This window comes from Scyliorhinus torazame, chromosome 1 (assembly GCF_047496885.1).
Source record: "Scyliorhinus torazame isolate Kashiwa2021f chromosome 1, sScyTor2.1, whole genome shotgun sequence".
Classification (NCBI taxonomy): domain Eukaryota; kingdom Metazoa; phylum Chordata; class Chondrichthyes; order Carcharhiniformes; family Scyliorhinidae; genus Scyliorhinus; species Scyliorhinus torazame.
The window spans coordinates 216414891-216429510 of record NC_092707.1 but is presented as its reverse complement, the minus strand read 5'-3'; the positions used below and the strand labels follow the sequence as shown (position 1 = coordinate 216429510).

The window sequence follows — 14620 nt, the reverse complement described above, 5'->3', positions numbered from 1 at the left end:
AATTACAGACATTATCTTTCTTTGCTTAGGCAGACAGCTCGAAAGTAACTTTTAAAAGGTCAAAGTCTGGCAATGAAACATGAAGAGAGAGAGAGAGAGAGCTAATCTTCAGCTAAACTCAAACTCAAAGTCAAAAGTGGACTAACATCACGGACACAGACTAACAGACTGACAGAACCCCCAAAAGACATCTCTAAAATGGAGACTAGAATCAAAGACAGAAATTAAGGACAGACAACACCAAAAGACATCTCAGCACAATACACTAAAATGGCGGGCGGAAACTTTTCAGTTATACACTTTCATATCTGTCTTAAGTCATCTAATCACACCCCAATATAATCCTAATTGGTTTGGGTTAGACTCAAACACATTTGATTTGATGGCAAGCCGTCCATCTTCAATGTGCAACATCAGCTTTTTAATTGTTTCATGTCTACATGTTATGGAATGTGATATTTTGCTAATCTTTTAGCTGGCTTGGCTAATGTAACAATTGAGACTTCATATCGAGAATATATATATGATTCAATGCTCTTACAAACTGCATTGGACTCTTGCCACCTAGTTGCCATGGAACTCAGTCCTTGGCCTTGACAATCAGCACAAGCAGTGTCAAATTGTTTTGCAACTGTGCTGTTTTAATGTCACACTGTCTTTGAAAATATGCATTTGCCAGAACAACGGACTTCAGTAAAAGTGAATTATGCTGTATAAATGAGTATTTAAAACTGGGGCTCAACATTTATGCTTAAACAGCTATCTTTTACCTATACTAGTTGTATTCGAAATACCTGGCTTCTACAGGTATTGAGAAAATATATGTTGAGTGGATGCTTCCTCTTGGGGGAAAGACTAGCACAAGAGATCACAGCCGGATTTTCTGTTGACTGACATCGATATCGCGAAACGTGATCGGGCAGAGAATAGATTCCAATGTGACGGTCGCCAATTTGATGTTAAATCGCAATTCTCCATCACCTTGACAGCAGCGTCAATGCGTACTGGAACGTATGTGCAATAAACACCTTTTGCATATTATTAGCAGGCCCAACCCGGTATTCTCCGGGGCCTCCGCGTTTCTCCTCCTCCGGTGGGCCGACTTCCCGACAGCGGGGTTCGCTTGTGCATTTAAAAATCGGGAAACCAGTGTCATGGTCAATGAGGGAGAAAGAGGAGGTAGGACACAAAGAGGCGTGACTGTAGGCAGCCGGGCCGGACACTGGCCAGGTTGGCTGGGGCGGGCCTGCCAGGGACAGGGGTGAGGTTGAACGGGAAACAAGCCGAGTGGCCAGGGTGACCCCCCATGGAACTGGGGTGGTGTCCAGGCACTGACCGCCATTACCGCGACTGCAAGGCAGCCATCTTGCTGCACACCCCACTGACCACCCACGTTGGCCCTGGTTCTGCAGAGTGACAGCGGCCGTATGAGCGTCGCCACCCCCCTACACCCACACCCACCCTCTGCCACATCCCCACACCGCCGCCACCCTCCGGCGGCCCACCCAGAAGCTCACAGTAGCCCGTATGGGGGCCGTGGTGCATACCCCTGATGAGCGCAGTCCCAGCTGACTGTACCCCTGGCATCAGGGATGGGCTCCAGGGCCAGAGGCCACCAGCAAGTGAGCCGGGGCCCTCTGGCCCCAGAGGACACCCACCAGGGGCATCGAAGGCCACGGGAAATGAAAATGAAATGAAATGAAAATCGCTTATTGTCACAAGTAGGCTTCAAATTAAGTTACTGTGAAAGCCCCTAGTCGCCACATTCCAGTGCCTGTTCGGGGAGGCTGTTACGGGTAAGCAGCAGGTTGCCTCCACCTCTGATCTGCAACCTGGGGATAGACCTACATGCAGCGATAAAGTGCAGAAGGTGAACTAAGGATCACTGACGGGGCACTGCGGGGGAGGGGAGGGGAAAGGTGGTTGGTAGGGGGTAAGCGGGGGAGTGTGCGTGGGGGGGAGGGGTGGTGGAGAATGGGATGGCATTGTGAAGGGGGGGAATGCAGAGCAAAGGGGGGGGGGATTATGGGTGAGGCCACATCCTATGTGAAGTGGCCGAAAATGTAGGCCTCCCTGGCCATCTGGGCTTTCCGGACTCTCACCGCTACCACCTATCCTCCATCCTCCGGCTGATCCTGTGGGTTCTTCCCGGGCTCGTTCTCCAATCCATCCTGATTCTGTGCATCTTCGTCCTCCTCCCCAGTGGCCTCATATTCCACCCTCTCCACCTGCAGTGCGTCACTAGGGTTGCCCCTGGTATGGGTACACACGGGATTGGAATAGTGGACCCGCGGGTGGTTAGCCCCCCAGCCGAGACCATAGACTGCCAGTCCCTCTGCTCTGCGGCCCCACCCCCATGGCGGCCTACCCCAACTGAGGCTGGCCCCCAAGTTCCTCCACCCCTTCCAAGCCACCGGGGCAGCAAACCCAGTGCCCCTGGGCTCTTCGTCTGTGAGCGAAGATGACTGTTCACCCCTTCGGGTCCCTGCAGCAGCTCCTCCATCAGCTTCACATTTTAAAAAAGGAGTATTAATCTGCTCCCGCGTGACCACTTGCTGGGGAGGCCGTTAGATAGGGAGAGTCACTCCCGTTAATTGTATGGAGGTCGGCTTTAAGTGGTGATTATTGGTTTCTCGTCATCCTAAGTCTGGATCCTGATTTCACCAATGGGAGCGACCGGTTAGGTCGCAAACTGATAGTGCCTGGTGCGGTTCTCATTTTCGGCCTCTCCCACGATTTAATGGCTTTGTCGTGCTCTCACTTAAGCGCAACATGGCTGTAGAATCGCACCCTTTCAGATTTGAAGCCATACGCTAGATGTAACCGGATGAATGATTGTGACAAATAATATATTAAAATAACAATTTTATTGAATAACGATTCTAATATTGATGTGACAATTATAATTAAGACTGTGCAAATGAGAAAAGTAAGAAGAAAGATCATTTTAATGAAAGGAGAAATTTATGTACATAGAGAAAGACAAGATTTCTCTAAAGCACAAAAAATTAGCCCAAATTTTTCGAATCCATGACACCTACCCAAAATAAATAACCACAGATTAGCCTGCTCCACAACAGTGTCCTAAATTGGTGCAAACGTTCCCAAGTCGCTGAGTAATCTTGCGGGTGACAGCATTACAGTCAGTCACTCCATTCCTGACTCTTGTTCCTATTTCAGTGGTGACTATTCCACTACAGCTGCAGCAGCCAGTCATAGAAACAGCATCCTTTAAGCCAAGTTTCAGGCTCCATTTCAGCCTTGCCAATCCTGGTACAGTTCGTTCACAAAACATGTCATTGTTTATCAAAATCCTCACCAGCACTGTAAATTTGCAGAGACGCGCAATAATTTTGTTTTTTACTCACCTCTTGATGGGATCTTCTCATGTGCCATCAGTGAAGTGTTCGGACCATTAATCAAATTGCATCTTCTGATGACAACTGTCATGCGAGAGTGCCTTTAAGAACTGGATGCTTAAGCAATGTACCTTTAAGAAAACAGTGATGTCATAGAGTGGGTGGAGCTCAGCTCAGTTCAGCCATTTTGCAGTTGGGATTTGCAGTTTGAAAAGTGCCTGGCTGTTTTGCTGTGAGCTGATTAAAAGGGGAAAGCCAGTTTGAGACAGCAGTTTGAGAAGTTCTGGTTTGCTGTGAGTTGCTTGGGGGGAGAAAGCCAGTTGGAAAAAGCAGTTTGTGTGTGTCTGTGTGTTTCCAGAGAGCTGGAGGAAGAAAGCAAGGTGCTGGAGCTGAAGTCAACCAAGCTAATATATCTCTGCCATTCTACAGAAAATATATATATCCTTTAACCTGATGTGATACTGTTTAAAGGTGTTAAGTCTCTTTGAAGTTTGAAGGAACATTTTAAGGAGTTATTTACTGTTGCAATATTTTCTGAGTTATCTTTTAAGTAAGGGGTGTTAAAAGATCCAATGTTTATTAAAGATGTTAAGTTGAGTTCATGGAATAAACAGTGTTTTGTGCTTAAAAACTCTCGTGTCCATAATTGTAATCCTACACCTAGGGAAAAAGCCGTGTGCTAGGAAAAGCAACAAATACATTAAAGGGAGAGGTTAGTTGAACTCCATGACACATTTTGGGGTTCTGAAAACGCCTCACAAAGATGACTTAAAGATCAAGGCCAAAGGCTCAGCAATCTCCTCCCTAGCTTCCCAGAGAATCCTAGGATAAATCCCATCCGGCCCAGGTGACTTATCTATTTTCACACTTTCCAGAATTGCTAACACCTCCTCCTTATGAACCTCAAGCCCTTCTAGTCTAGTAGCCTGAATCTCAGTATTCTCCTCGACAACATTGTCTTTTTCCTGTGTGAATACTGACGAAAAATATTCATTTAGCACCTCTCCTATCTCCTCGGACTCCAAGCACAACTTCCTACTACTGTCCTTGACTGGCCCTACTCTTACCCTAGTCATTCTTTTATTCCTGACATATCTATAGAAAGCTTTAGGGTTATCCTTGATCATACCTGCCAAAGACTTCTCATGTCCCCTCCTGGCTCTTCTTAGTTCTCTCTTTAGGTCCTTCCAGCTAGCTTGTAACTCTCGAGCGCCCTAACTGAACCTTCATGTCTCATCTTTACATAAGCCTCCTTCTTCCTCTTGACAAGTGTTTCGACTACTTTAGTAAACCACGGTTCCCTCACTCGACCACTTCCTCCCTGCCTGACAGGTACATACTTATCAAGGACACGCAGTAGCTGTTCCTTGAACAAGCTCCACATTTCCATTGCGCCCATCCCCTGCAGTTTTCCTCTCCATCCAATGTATCCTAAGTCTTGCCTCATCGCATCATAATTGCCTTTCCCCCAGATATAACTCTTGCCCTGCGGTATATACCTATCCCTTTCCATCACTAAAGTAAACGTAATCGAATTGTGGTCACTATCACCAAAGTGCTCACCTACCTCCAAATCTAACACCTGTCCTGGTTCATTACCCAGTACCAAATCCAATATGGCCCCGCCTCTCGTTGGCCTATCTACATACTGTGCCAGGAAACCCTCCTGCACACATTGGACAAAAACGGACCCATCTAATGTACTCGAACTATAGCGTTTCCAGTCAATATTTGGAAAGTTAAAGTCCCCCATAACAACTAGCCTGTTGCTTTCGCTCCTATCCAGAATCCTCTCCTCTACATCTCTGGAACTTTTCAGAGGCCTATAGAAAACCCCTAACAGGGTGACCTCTCCTTTCCTGTTTCTAACCTCAGCCTATACTACCTCAGTAGACGAGTCCTCATCAAACGTCCTTTCTGCCACTGTAATACTGTCCTTGACTAACAATGCCACCCCTCCCCCTCTTTTACCACCTTCCCTGAGCTTACTGAAATATCGAAATCCCGGCACCTGCAACAATCATTCCTGTCCCTGCTCTATCCATGTCTCCGAAATGGCCACAACATCGAAGTCCCAGGTACCAACCCATGCCGCAAGTTCACCCACCTTATTCCGGATGCTCCTGGCATTGAAGAAGACACACTTTAAACCACCTTCCTGCCTGCCGGTACACTCCTGCAACTTTGAAACCCTACTCATGACCTCACTACTTTCAACCTCCTGTATACTGGAGTTACAATTCAGGTTCCCAAGCCCCTGCTGAACTAGTTTAAACCCTCCCGAAGAGCATTAGCAAATTTCCCCCCCCCCCCAGAATATTGGTACCCCTCCGGTCCAGGTGTAGACCATCCCGTTTGTAAAGGTCCCACCGACCCCAGAATGAACCCCAATTATCCAGAAATCTGAAATCCTCCCTCCTGCACCATCCCTGTAGCCACGTGTTCAACTCCTCTCTCTCCCTATTCCTGGTCTCGCTATCACGTGGCACGGGTAACAACCCAGAGATAATAACTCTGTTTGTCCTAGATCTACGTTTCCACCCTAGCTCCCTGAATTCCTGCCTTACATCCCCATCCCTTTTCCTACCTATGTCATTTGTACCTATGTGGACCACGACTTGGGGCTGCTCCCCCTCCCCCTTAAGGATCCCGAAAACACGATCCGAGACATCACGCACCCTGGCACCTGGGAGGCAACACACCAACCGTGAGTCTCTCTCGTTCCCACAGAATCTCCTATCTATCCCCCTAACTATGGAGCCTCCAATGACTAATGCTCTACTCCTCTCCCCCCTTCCCTTCTGAGCAACAGGGACAGACACTGTGCCAGAGACCTGTACCCCATGGCTTAACCCTGGTAAGTCGTCCCCCCCAACAGTATCCAAAGCGGTATACTTGTTACTAAGGGGAACGGCCACAGGGGATCCCTGTACTGACTGCTTCCTCCCAGCCCCTCTCACCGTCACCCATCTATCTTTATTCTTCGGAGTAACTACATCCCTGAAGCTTCTATCTATGACCAACTCTGCCTCCCGAATGATCCGAAGTTCATCCAACTCCAGCTCCAGTTCCCTAACGCGGTTTCTGAGGAGCTGGAGATGGGTGCACTTCCCACAGATGAAATCAGCAGGCACACTGACGGCGTCCCTCACCTCAAACATTCTGCAGGAGGAACATTGCACTACCTTCCCTGTCATCCCCTCTAGATAAAAAAAAGAAAAAAAAGAGCTTACCTGTTATTCACTCCCCTTCTCAGCAAGCACTCACTCAGCAACCTCTGTGCCCCGCACGATAACACCTGAGGGAAAATAGAATAAAAACTACTTACCAGTCACCAGCCAATCCCTCACCTGCAGGCTGTGACGTCATGGTTCAATTTTCCACTTCTACCTGCCCTCGAGCCTTCCTCTTGATCCTTACAGCGGCTGTTTGTTTTGGTTAGAGAAGGGGGTAGGGAGTGAAACACTGAAGAAGTGTTTCGGGTTTAAGTGCCACTTGACAACAGCTTCTCCACAAACCACCTCCAAGTTAGGGTGAGCACATGGACGTATGCAAATTTCCCCTGCAACGGCCAATCAGCAGCTCTGCTCTACTGCCCTCTGCTGGATGCTTGTCTTCACTTGAACAGCTAGGGTCCCTTGTTCAGGTACGCCTCCAAGTTAGGGTGAGCACACAGACGTATGCAAATTTCCCCTGCAACGGCCAATCAGCAGCTCCGCTGTATTGCCCTCTGCTGGATGCTTGTCTTCACTTGAACAGCTAGGGTCCCTTGTTCAGGTACGCCTCCAAGTTAGGGTGAGCACGCGGACGTATGCAAATTTCCCCTGCAATGGCCAATCAGCAGCTCCACTCTACTGCCCTCTGCTGGATGAAATCAGCAGGGACACTGACGGCGTCCCTCACCTCAAACATTCTGCAGGAGGAACATTGCTAATATATCTCTGCCATTCTACAGAAAATATATCTATCCTTTAACCTGATGTGATACTGTTTAAAGATGTTAAGTCTCTTGGAAGTTTGAAGGAACATTTTAAGGAATTATTTACTGTTGCAATATTTTCTGAGTTATCTTTGAAGTAAGGGGTGCTAAAAGATCCAATGTTTATTTAAGATGTTAAGTTGAGTTCATGGAATAAACAGAGTTTTGTGCTTAAAAACCCAAGTGTCCATAATTGTAATCCCACACCGAGGGAAAAAGCCGTGTGCTAGGAAAAGCAACAAATACATTAAAGGGAGAGGTTAGTTGAACTCCATGATACATCTTGGGGTTCTGAAAAAGCCTCGCCCATAACACAACACCAGTTGACCACCCCATATAAGGTACTTGTCATTCTGGCCTTTAGTGCAAGAGTTACTGAATGAACTGAAAAAGGATCTTTGATTCTAACTTGGAAAATGGAAAGCAAAGATGCAAACAGTGCAAAGCCAGTATGAAAACAAAGAAGGTCTGGGAAAACATAGACCTCCTGGTTTAATAGAAAATGACTTTACATCTTCACGATCGGCTGGGAATCAAGGGCAAAGTGGAAATGGCATTCAGAAATACGAAGAATAGTGGCCTCTAACTCGACTGACACCCCCCCCCCACTGATCCCCCCTCACTGATCCCCCCCTCACTGACCCCTCCTCACTGACCCCCCCCTCACTGACCCCCTCACTGAAGCCCTCCTCACTGACCCCCCCTTGATACCCTCCTCACTGATCCCACCCTCACTGATCCCTCCTTCACTGACCCCCCCTCACTGACCCCTCACTGATACCCTCCTCACTGCCCCGCCCTCACAGACCTCCCCCCAACTCGCTGACCCCCTCCTCACTGATTCTCCCCTCACAGGCCCCCATCACTGACCCCCCCCTCACTGACTCCCCTTGCTGACACCCCCCATTGATACCCTCCTCACTGATCCCTCCTCACTGACCTCCCTCACTGACCCCCCCTCACTGACCTCCCTCACTGACCCCCCTCACTAATCCTCCCTCACTGACCCTCCTCACTGACCTCCCTCACTGACCCCCCTCACTGACCTCCCTCACTGACCCCCCTCACTGACCCCCCCCCCTCTCTGACCCCTCCTCACTGACCCCCCTCACGGACCAGCCTCACTGACCTCCCTCACTGGCCTCCCTCACTGACCCCCCTCACTGACCCCCCCCTCACTGACCCCCCCATTGATACCCTCCTCACTGACCTCCCTCACTGACCCCCCTCACTGACCGCCCTCACTGACCGCCCTCACTGACCGCCCTCACTGACCCCCCCCTCACTGACCCCCCTCACGGACCAGCCTCACTGACCTCCCTCACTGACCCCCCCCTCACTGACCCCCCTCACTGACCCCCCTCTCTGACCCCCCATTGATACCCTCCTCACTGACCTCCCTCACTGACCCCCCTCACTGACCGCCCTCTCTGACCCCCCTCGCTGACCCCCCTCGCTGACCCCCCTCGCTGACCCCCCTCACTACTCCACCCTCACTGACCCCCCTCACTGACCCCCCCTCACTGACCCCCCCTCACAGAACCCCCCTCACTGACCCCCCCTCACTGACCCCCCCTCACTGACCCCCCCTCACTGACCCCCTCACTGACTCTCCCTCACTGACTCTCCCTCACTGACCCCCCTCACTGACCCCCCCTCACTGACCCCACTCACTGACCCCCCTCACTGACCCCCCTCACTAATCCCCCCTCACTGACCCCCCTCGCTGACCCCGCTCACTTACCCCCCTCACTGCCCCCTTCTCACTGACCCCCCTCACTAATCCTCCCTCACTGACCTCCCTCACTGACCCCCCTTACTGACCCTCCCTCACTGACCCCCCTCACTGACCCTCCCTCACTGACCCCCCTCACTGACCCCCCTCACTGACCTCGCTCACTGACCCCCCTCACTGACCCCTCTCACTGATTCCCCCCTCACTCACCCCTCCTCTGATCCCCCCTCACTGACCCTCCCTCACTGACCCTCCCTCACTGAACCTCCCTCACTGACCCTCCCTCACTGACCTCCCTCACTGACCCCCCTCATTGACCCCCCTCACTAATCCTCCCTCACTGACCCCCCCTCACTAACCCCCCTCGCTGACCCCGCTCACTTACCCCCCTCACTGCCCCCTTCTCACTGATTCCCCCCTCTCTGACCCTCCCTCACTGACCCTCCCTCACTGACCCTCCCTCACTGATTCCCCCCTCACTGATTCCCCCCTCACTGACCCTCCCTCGCTGACCCTCCCTCACTGACCCCCCCATTGATACCCTCCTCACTGCCCCCCTCACTGACCTCCCCATCTCACTGACCCCTCCACGCTGACCCCTCCTCACTGACCACCCCCCCCCCCCCCCCCCCCCCCCCATTGATACCGTCCTCACTGACCTTTGATTTCTGTTCCCCTCCAGGATTGTCAGTGGAAAGATTCTGTATGACTGGTGGGAAGAGTCCAATCGAGTATTTGAAAGCTTATCACACCGACCTCTACCTATCAGCTGATTCGGAGAAAGTGCAAGATGCCATTGAGCAAGGTGAGCTCAGGCCAATTATCCAGTTCTCTGTTTCCAAGGTAACTCTTATAAAGACAATTTTAAGCCATTTTTCAATGGCAGAAATATGACAGAGGCTGCCTTAAAAAGTCACAGTGTAGAGGGTGTGAGAAGTGATTGCTCACGTTCTGTTCCTTTGTTGGTTAGCACACATACTCAGCCAGCTTTGTGTGGTGGGTAACATATGAGGGGCACTCTCCCTTGAAGGAGTTTCCTGATATGATTTTTGAAAGTTCCTGAATGTTCCTGACCTCTCTGCATCTCAGAGTACTTATGGAAGTGGCTCTGGAAATAGTGGATACAATGGAGGTCAACTTCCAGGATTCTATAGACTCTGGAAGAGTTCCTATAGATTGGAGGGTAGCTAATGTAACCCACTATTTAAAAAGGGATGTAGAGAGAAAATGCAATCATAGACGAGTAAGCCTGACATCAATAATGCAGAAAATGCTAGAGTCCATTCAAAAAGATCTAATAGCAGAGCACTTAGAAAACAGTAGCAAGATCGGGCAGAAATCAGAATGGATTTACAAAGAGGAAATCATGCTTGACAAATCTACTGGAATTCCTCAAGGATGTAACTAGTAGAGTTGATGAGGGGAACCAGTGATGTGTTTCATTTGGGCTTTCAGAAAGCTTTTGACAATGCCCCGTATAAGAGATAAGTGTGTAAAATTAAGGTGCATGGGATGAGGGGTAGTGTATGGAGATGGATAGAAAACAATTTGGCAGACAGGAAACAAAGAGTAGGAATAAACAGGTCTTTTTCCAAATGGCAAGCAGTGACTTGTGATATACTGCAGCTATTCACAATATATATATTTAGATGAGGGAACCAAATGTAATATCCCTAAATTTGCATTTGACACAAAGTTGGGTCGGAGGGTGAGTTGTTATGAGGATGCCGAGATGCTTCAGTGTGTTTTGGACAAGTTGAGTGAGTGGGCAAATGCGTGGCCGATGAGGTATAATGGATTTTGTTTATTGTCACGTGTGCCAAGATACAGTGAAAAGTATTTTTCTGCGAGCAGCTCAACAGATCATTAAATACATGAAAAGAAAAGGAAATAAAAGAAAATACATAATAGGGCAACACAAGGTACACAGTGTAACTAGATAAACACCGTCATCGGGTGAAGCATACAGGGTGTAGTGTTACTGAGGTCAGTCCATAACAGGGTCGTTTAGGAGTCTGGTGACAGTGGGGAAGAAGCTGTTTTTGGGTCTGTTCGTGCGTGTTCTCAGACTTCTGTATCTCCTGTCCGATGGAAGAAGTTGGAAGAGTGAGTAAGCCGGGTGGGAGGGATCTTTGATTATACTGCCCGCTTTCCCCAGGCAGCGGGAGGTGTAGATGGAGTCAATGGATGGGAGGCAGGTTCATGTGATGGACAGGGCGGTGTTCACGACTCTCTGAAGTTTCTTGCAGTCCTGGGCCGAGCAGGTTCGCGGGAGGTGTAGATGGAGTCAATGGATGGGAGGCAGGTTCGTGTGATGGACTAGAACATAGACCAGTACAGCACATGACAGGCCCTTCGGCCCACGATGTGCCGACCATTTATGCTAATCTAGGGTCAACCTAACCTACACCCCTTCAATTTACTGCTGTCCATGTGCCTGTCCAAGATTCGCTTTATTATCCCTAATGACTCAGACTCCACCACCTCCACTGGCAGTGCATTGGTAGCATTGTGGATAGCACAATTGCTTCACAGCTCCAGGGTCCCAGGTTCGATTCCGGCTTGGGTCACTGTCTGTGCAGAGTCTGCACATCCTCCCCGTGTGTGCGTGGGTTTCCTCCGGGTACTCCGGTTTCCTCCCACAGTCCAAAGCTGTGCAGGTTAGGTGGATTGGCCATGATAAATTGCCCTTAGTGTCCAAAATTGCCCTTAGTGTCGGGTGGGGTTACTGGGTTATGGGGATAGGGGGGAGGTGTTGACCTTGGGTAGGGTGCTCTTTCCAAGAGCCGGTGCAGACTCGATGGGCCGAATGGCCTCCTTCTGCACTGTAAATTCTATGATGACATCTATGATGCATTCCACACACCCACCACTCTCTGTGTAAAGAACCTACCTCTGACATCTCCCCTATACCTTCCTCCAATCACCTTAAAACTATGTTCCCTCATGACAGCCATTTCCACCCTGGGGAAAAGTCTCTGGCTATCCACTCTATCCATGTCTCTCAACACCTTGTGCACCTCTATCAAGTCACCTCTCTTCCTTCTTCGCTTCAGTGAGAAAAGCCCTAGCTCCCTCAATCTTTCTTCATAAGACATGCTCTCCAGTCCAGGCAGCATCCTGGGCTGTGTTCACGACTCTCTGATGTTTCTTGCGGTCTTGGGCCGAACAGTTGCCATACCAGGCTGTGATGCAGCCCGATAGGATGCTTTCTATGTTGCATCTGTAAAAGTTGGTAAGAGTCAATGTGGACATGCCGAATTTCCTTAGTTTCCTGAGGAAGTATAGGCTGTTGTGTAATGTGGATAAATGTGAGGTTATTCACTTTGGTAGCAAAAACAGGAAGGCAGATTATTATCTGACTGGCTATAAATTCGGAGAGGGGAATGCACAAAGAGATCTGGGTGTCCTCGTGCACCAGTCACTGAAGATGGCAAAGAAGGCAGCAAATTCTGGCCTTCATTGTGAGAGGATTGGAGTCCAAGAGAAATGTGTTGCTGCAATTATACAGGGCCTTGGTGAGACCACACCTGGAGTATTGTGTGCAGTTTTGGTCTCCTTATCTGAGGAAGGATGTTGTTGCTCTGGATGCAGTGCAACAAAAGCTTACCAGACTGATTCCTGGGATGGTGGGATTGACGTATGAGGAGAGATTGGATTCAGAAGAATGAGGGGGATCTCATAGAAACCTATACAATTGTAACAGGTGTAGACAGGGTAGATGCAGGAGGATGTTCCCGATGGTGGGGATGTCCAGATCATAGTTCTAAAAGTATGCGGGTCAGCTCCGTAGGGAGGCTGCAGCAAGGGAAATTGTCCAGGTGCAGAGCAGGGAAGTTGGTGGTAGCTCCAGAACAGATGAACAAGGTCTTTAAGGAATTCTATGAGAGGTTGTACAGGTCAGAGCCACCTGGGGGAGGCTGGGAGATGCAGGAATTTTAGATGGGCTGGAGTACCCGGGGTTAGGGGAGGGGGACAGGGCTACATTAGAAGGAGTGATAGTGGAGCAGGAGATAAAAGATGTGATTGGGAGGATGCAGTCGGGGAAGGTGGCAGGGCCGGTTGGGTTTCCGGTGGAATATTATAAAAAATTCAAAGATAAGCTGGTGGTGGGGATGTTTGAGGAGGCGATAGGGAAGGGGGTTTTACCACAAACTTGGGGGCAGGCACCGATTTCCCTGTTGCATAAAAGAGATAAGGATCCGACGGAGTGTGGGTTGTATAGGCCCATATCACTTTTAAACATGGACGTAAAGATATTGGCGAAGGTACTGGCAGGGAGGCTGGAGGAGTGCCTCCCAAAGGTGAAAGATGAAGATCAGACGGGGTTTGTGAGAGGGTGGCAGCTCTTTTCAAACAGGAGGGTATTGAACGTGGTTATGGTACCGGCGGAGGGGAAGGAAACAGAGGTGGTTGTGGCATTGGACGTCGAGAAAGTGTTTGACCGGGTAGATTGGGGGTACTTGATGGCAGTTCTGGAGCAGTTTGAGATTGGACCAAGATTTGTGGACTTGGTAAATTTACTGTATAAGGATCCGAGGGCGAGTATCTGCACAAATAACATCAGCTCGGAATACTTTTCCCTCCACCGTGGGACTAGGCAGGAATGTCCTATGGCCCCCCCTGCTGTTTACACTCGCGATTGAGCCATTGGCCATCGCGTTAAGAGGTTTGTGCCCCCTAGTAATAGACCCCTCTACCCTGGGAAAAAGCCTCTGACTATCCACTCTGTCTATGCCCCTCATAATTTTGTAGACCTCTATCAAGTCGCCCCTCAACCTCCGTCGTTCCAATGAGAACAAACTGAGTTTATTCAACCTCTCCTCATAGCTAATGCCCTCCATACCAGGCAACATCCTGGTAAATCTCTTCTGCACCCTCTCTAAAGCCTCCACATCCTTCGGGTAGTGTGGCGACCAGAATACTATACTCCAAGTGTGGCCTAACCAAGGTTCTGTACAGCTGCAACATGACTCGCCAATTTTTATACTCAATGCCCCGGCCAATGAAAGCAAGCATGCCATATGCCTTCTTGACTACCTTCTCCACCTGTGTTGCCCCTTTCAGTGACCTGTGGACCTGTACACCTCTCTGACTCTCTGACTGTCAATACTCTTGAGGGTTCTACCATTCACTGTATATTCCCTACCTGCATTAGACCTTACAACATGCATTACCTCACATTTGTCCAGATTAAACTCCATCTGCCATCTCTCCTCCCAAGTCTCCAAACTATCTAAATCCTGCTGTTTCCTGTGACAGTCCTCAGGGGCTGGTTTAGCACACTGGGATAAATCGCTGGCTTTTAAAGCAGACCAAGCAGGCCAGCAGCACGGTTCAATTCCCGTACCAGCCTCCCTGAACAGGCGCCAGAATGTGGCGACTAGGGGCTTTTCACAGTAACTTCATTGAAGCCTACTCGTGACAATAAGCGATTTCTGTCAAGGCCTCTGCAATTTCCTCTCTAGCCTCCGTCAGTATTCTGGGGTAGATCCCATCAGGCTCTGGGGACTTATCTACCTTAATATTTTTCAAGATGCCCAACAC

At 49.6% G+C, this 14620-nt stretch overlaps 1 protein-coding gene across 3 annotated transcripts in view; it reads left to right on the top strand.

Annotated features, from left to right (window-relative positions):
- LOC140418838 (cytosolic 5'-nucleotidase 1A-like) overlaps positions 1-14620 on the top strand; it is a 124889-nt gene that overhangs the window by 68370 nt on the left and 41899 nt on the right. For 2 of the 3 annotated variants that reach the window (XM_072502486.1, XM_072502475.1), the window contains exon 4: positions 9756-9878. The exons of the other annotated variant lie outside the window; for it this stretch is intronic. In XM_072502486.1, the coding sequence (XP_072358587.1) occupies positions 9756-9878 (123 nt within the window). The remainder of the gene's footprint in view (positions 1-9755; positions 9879-14620) is intronic. 3 annotated transcript variants of the gene reach the window in all.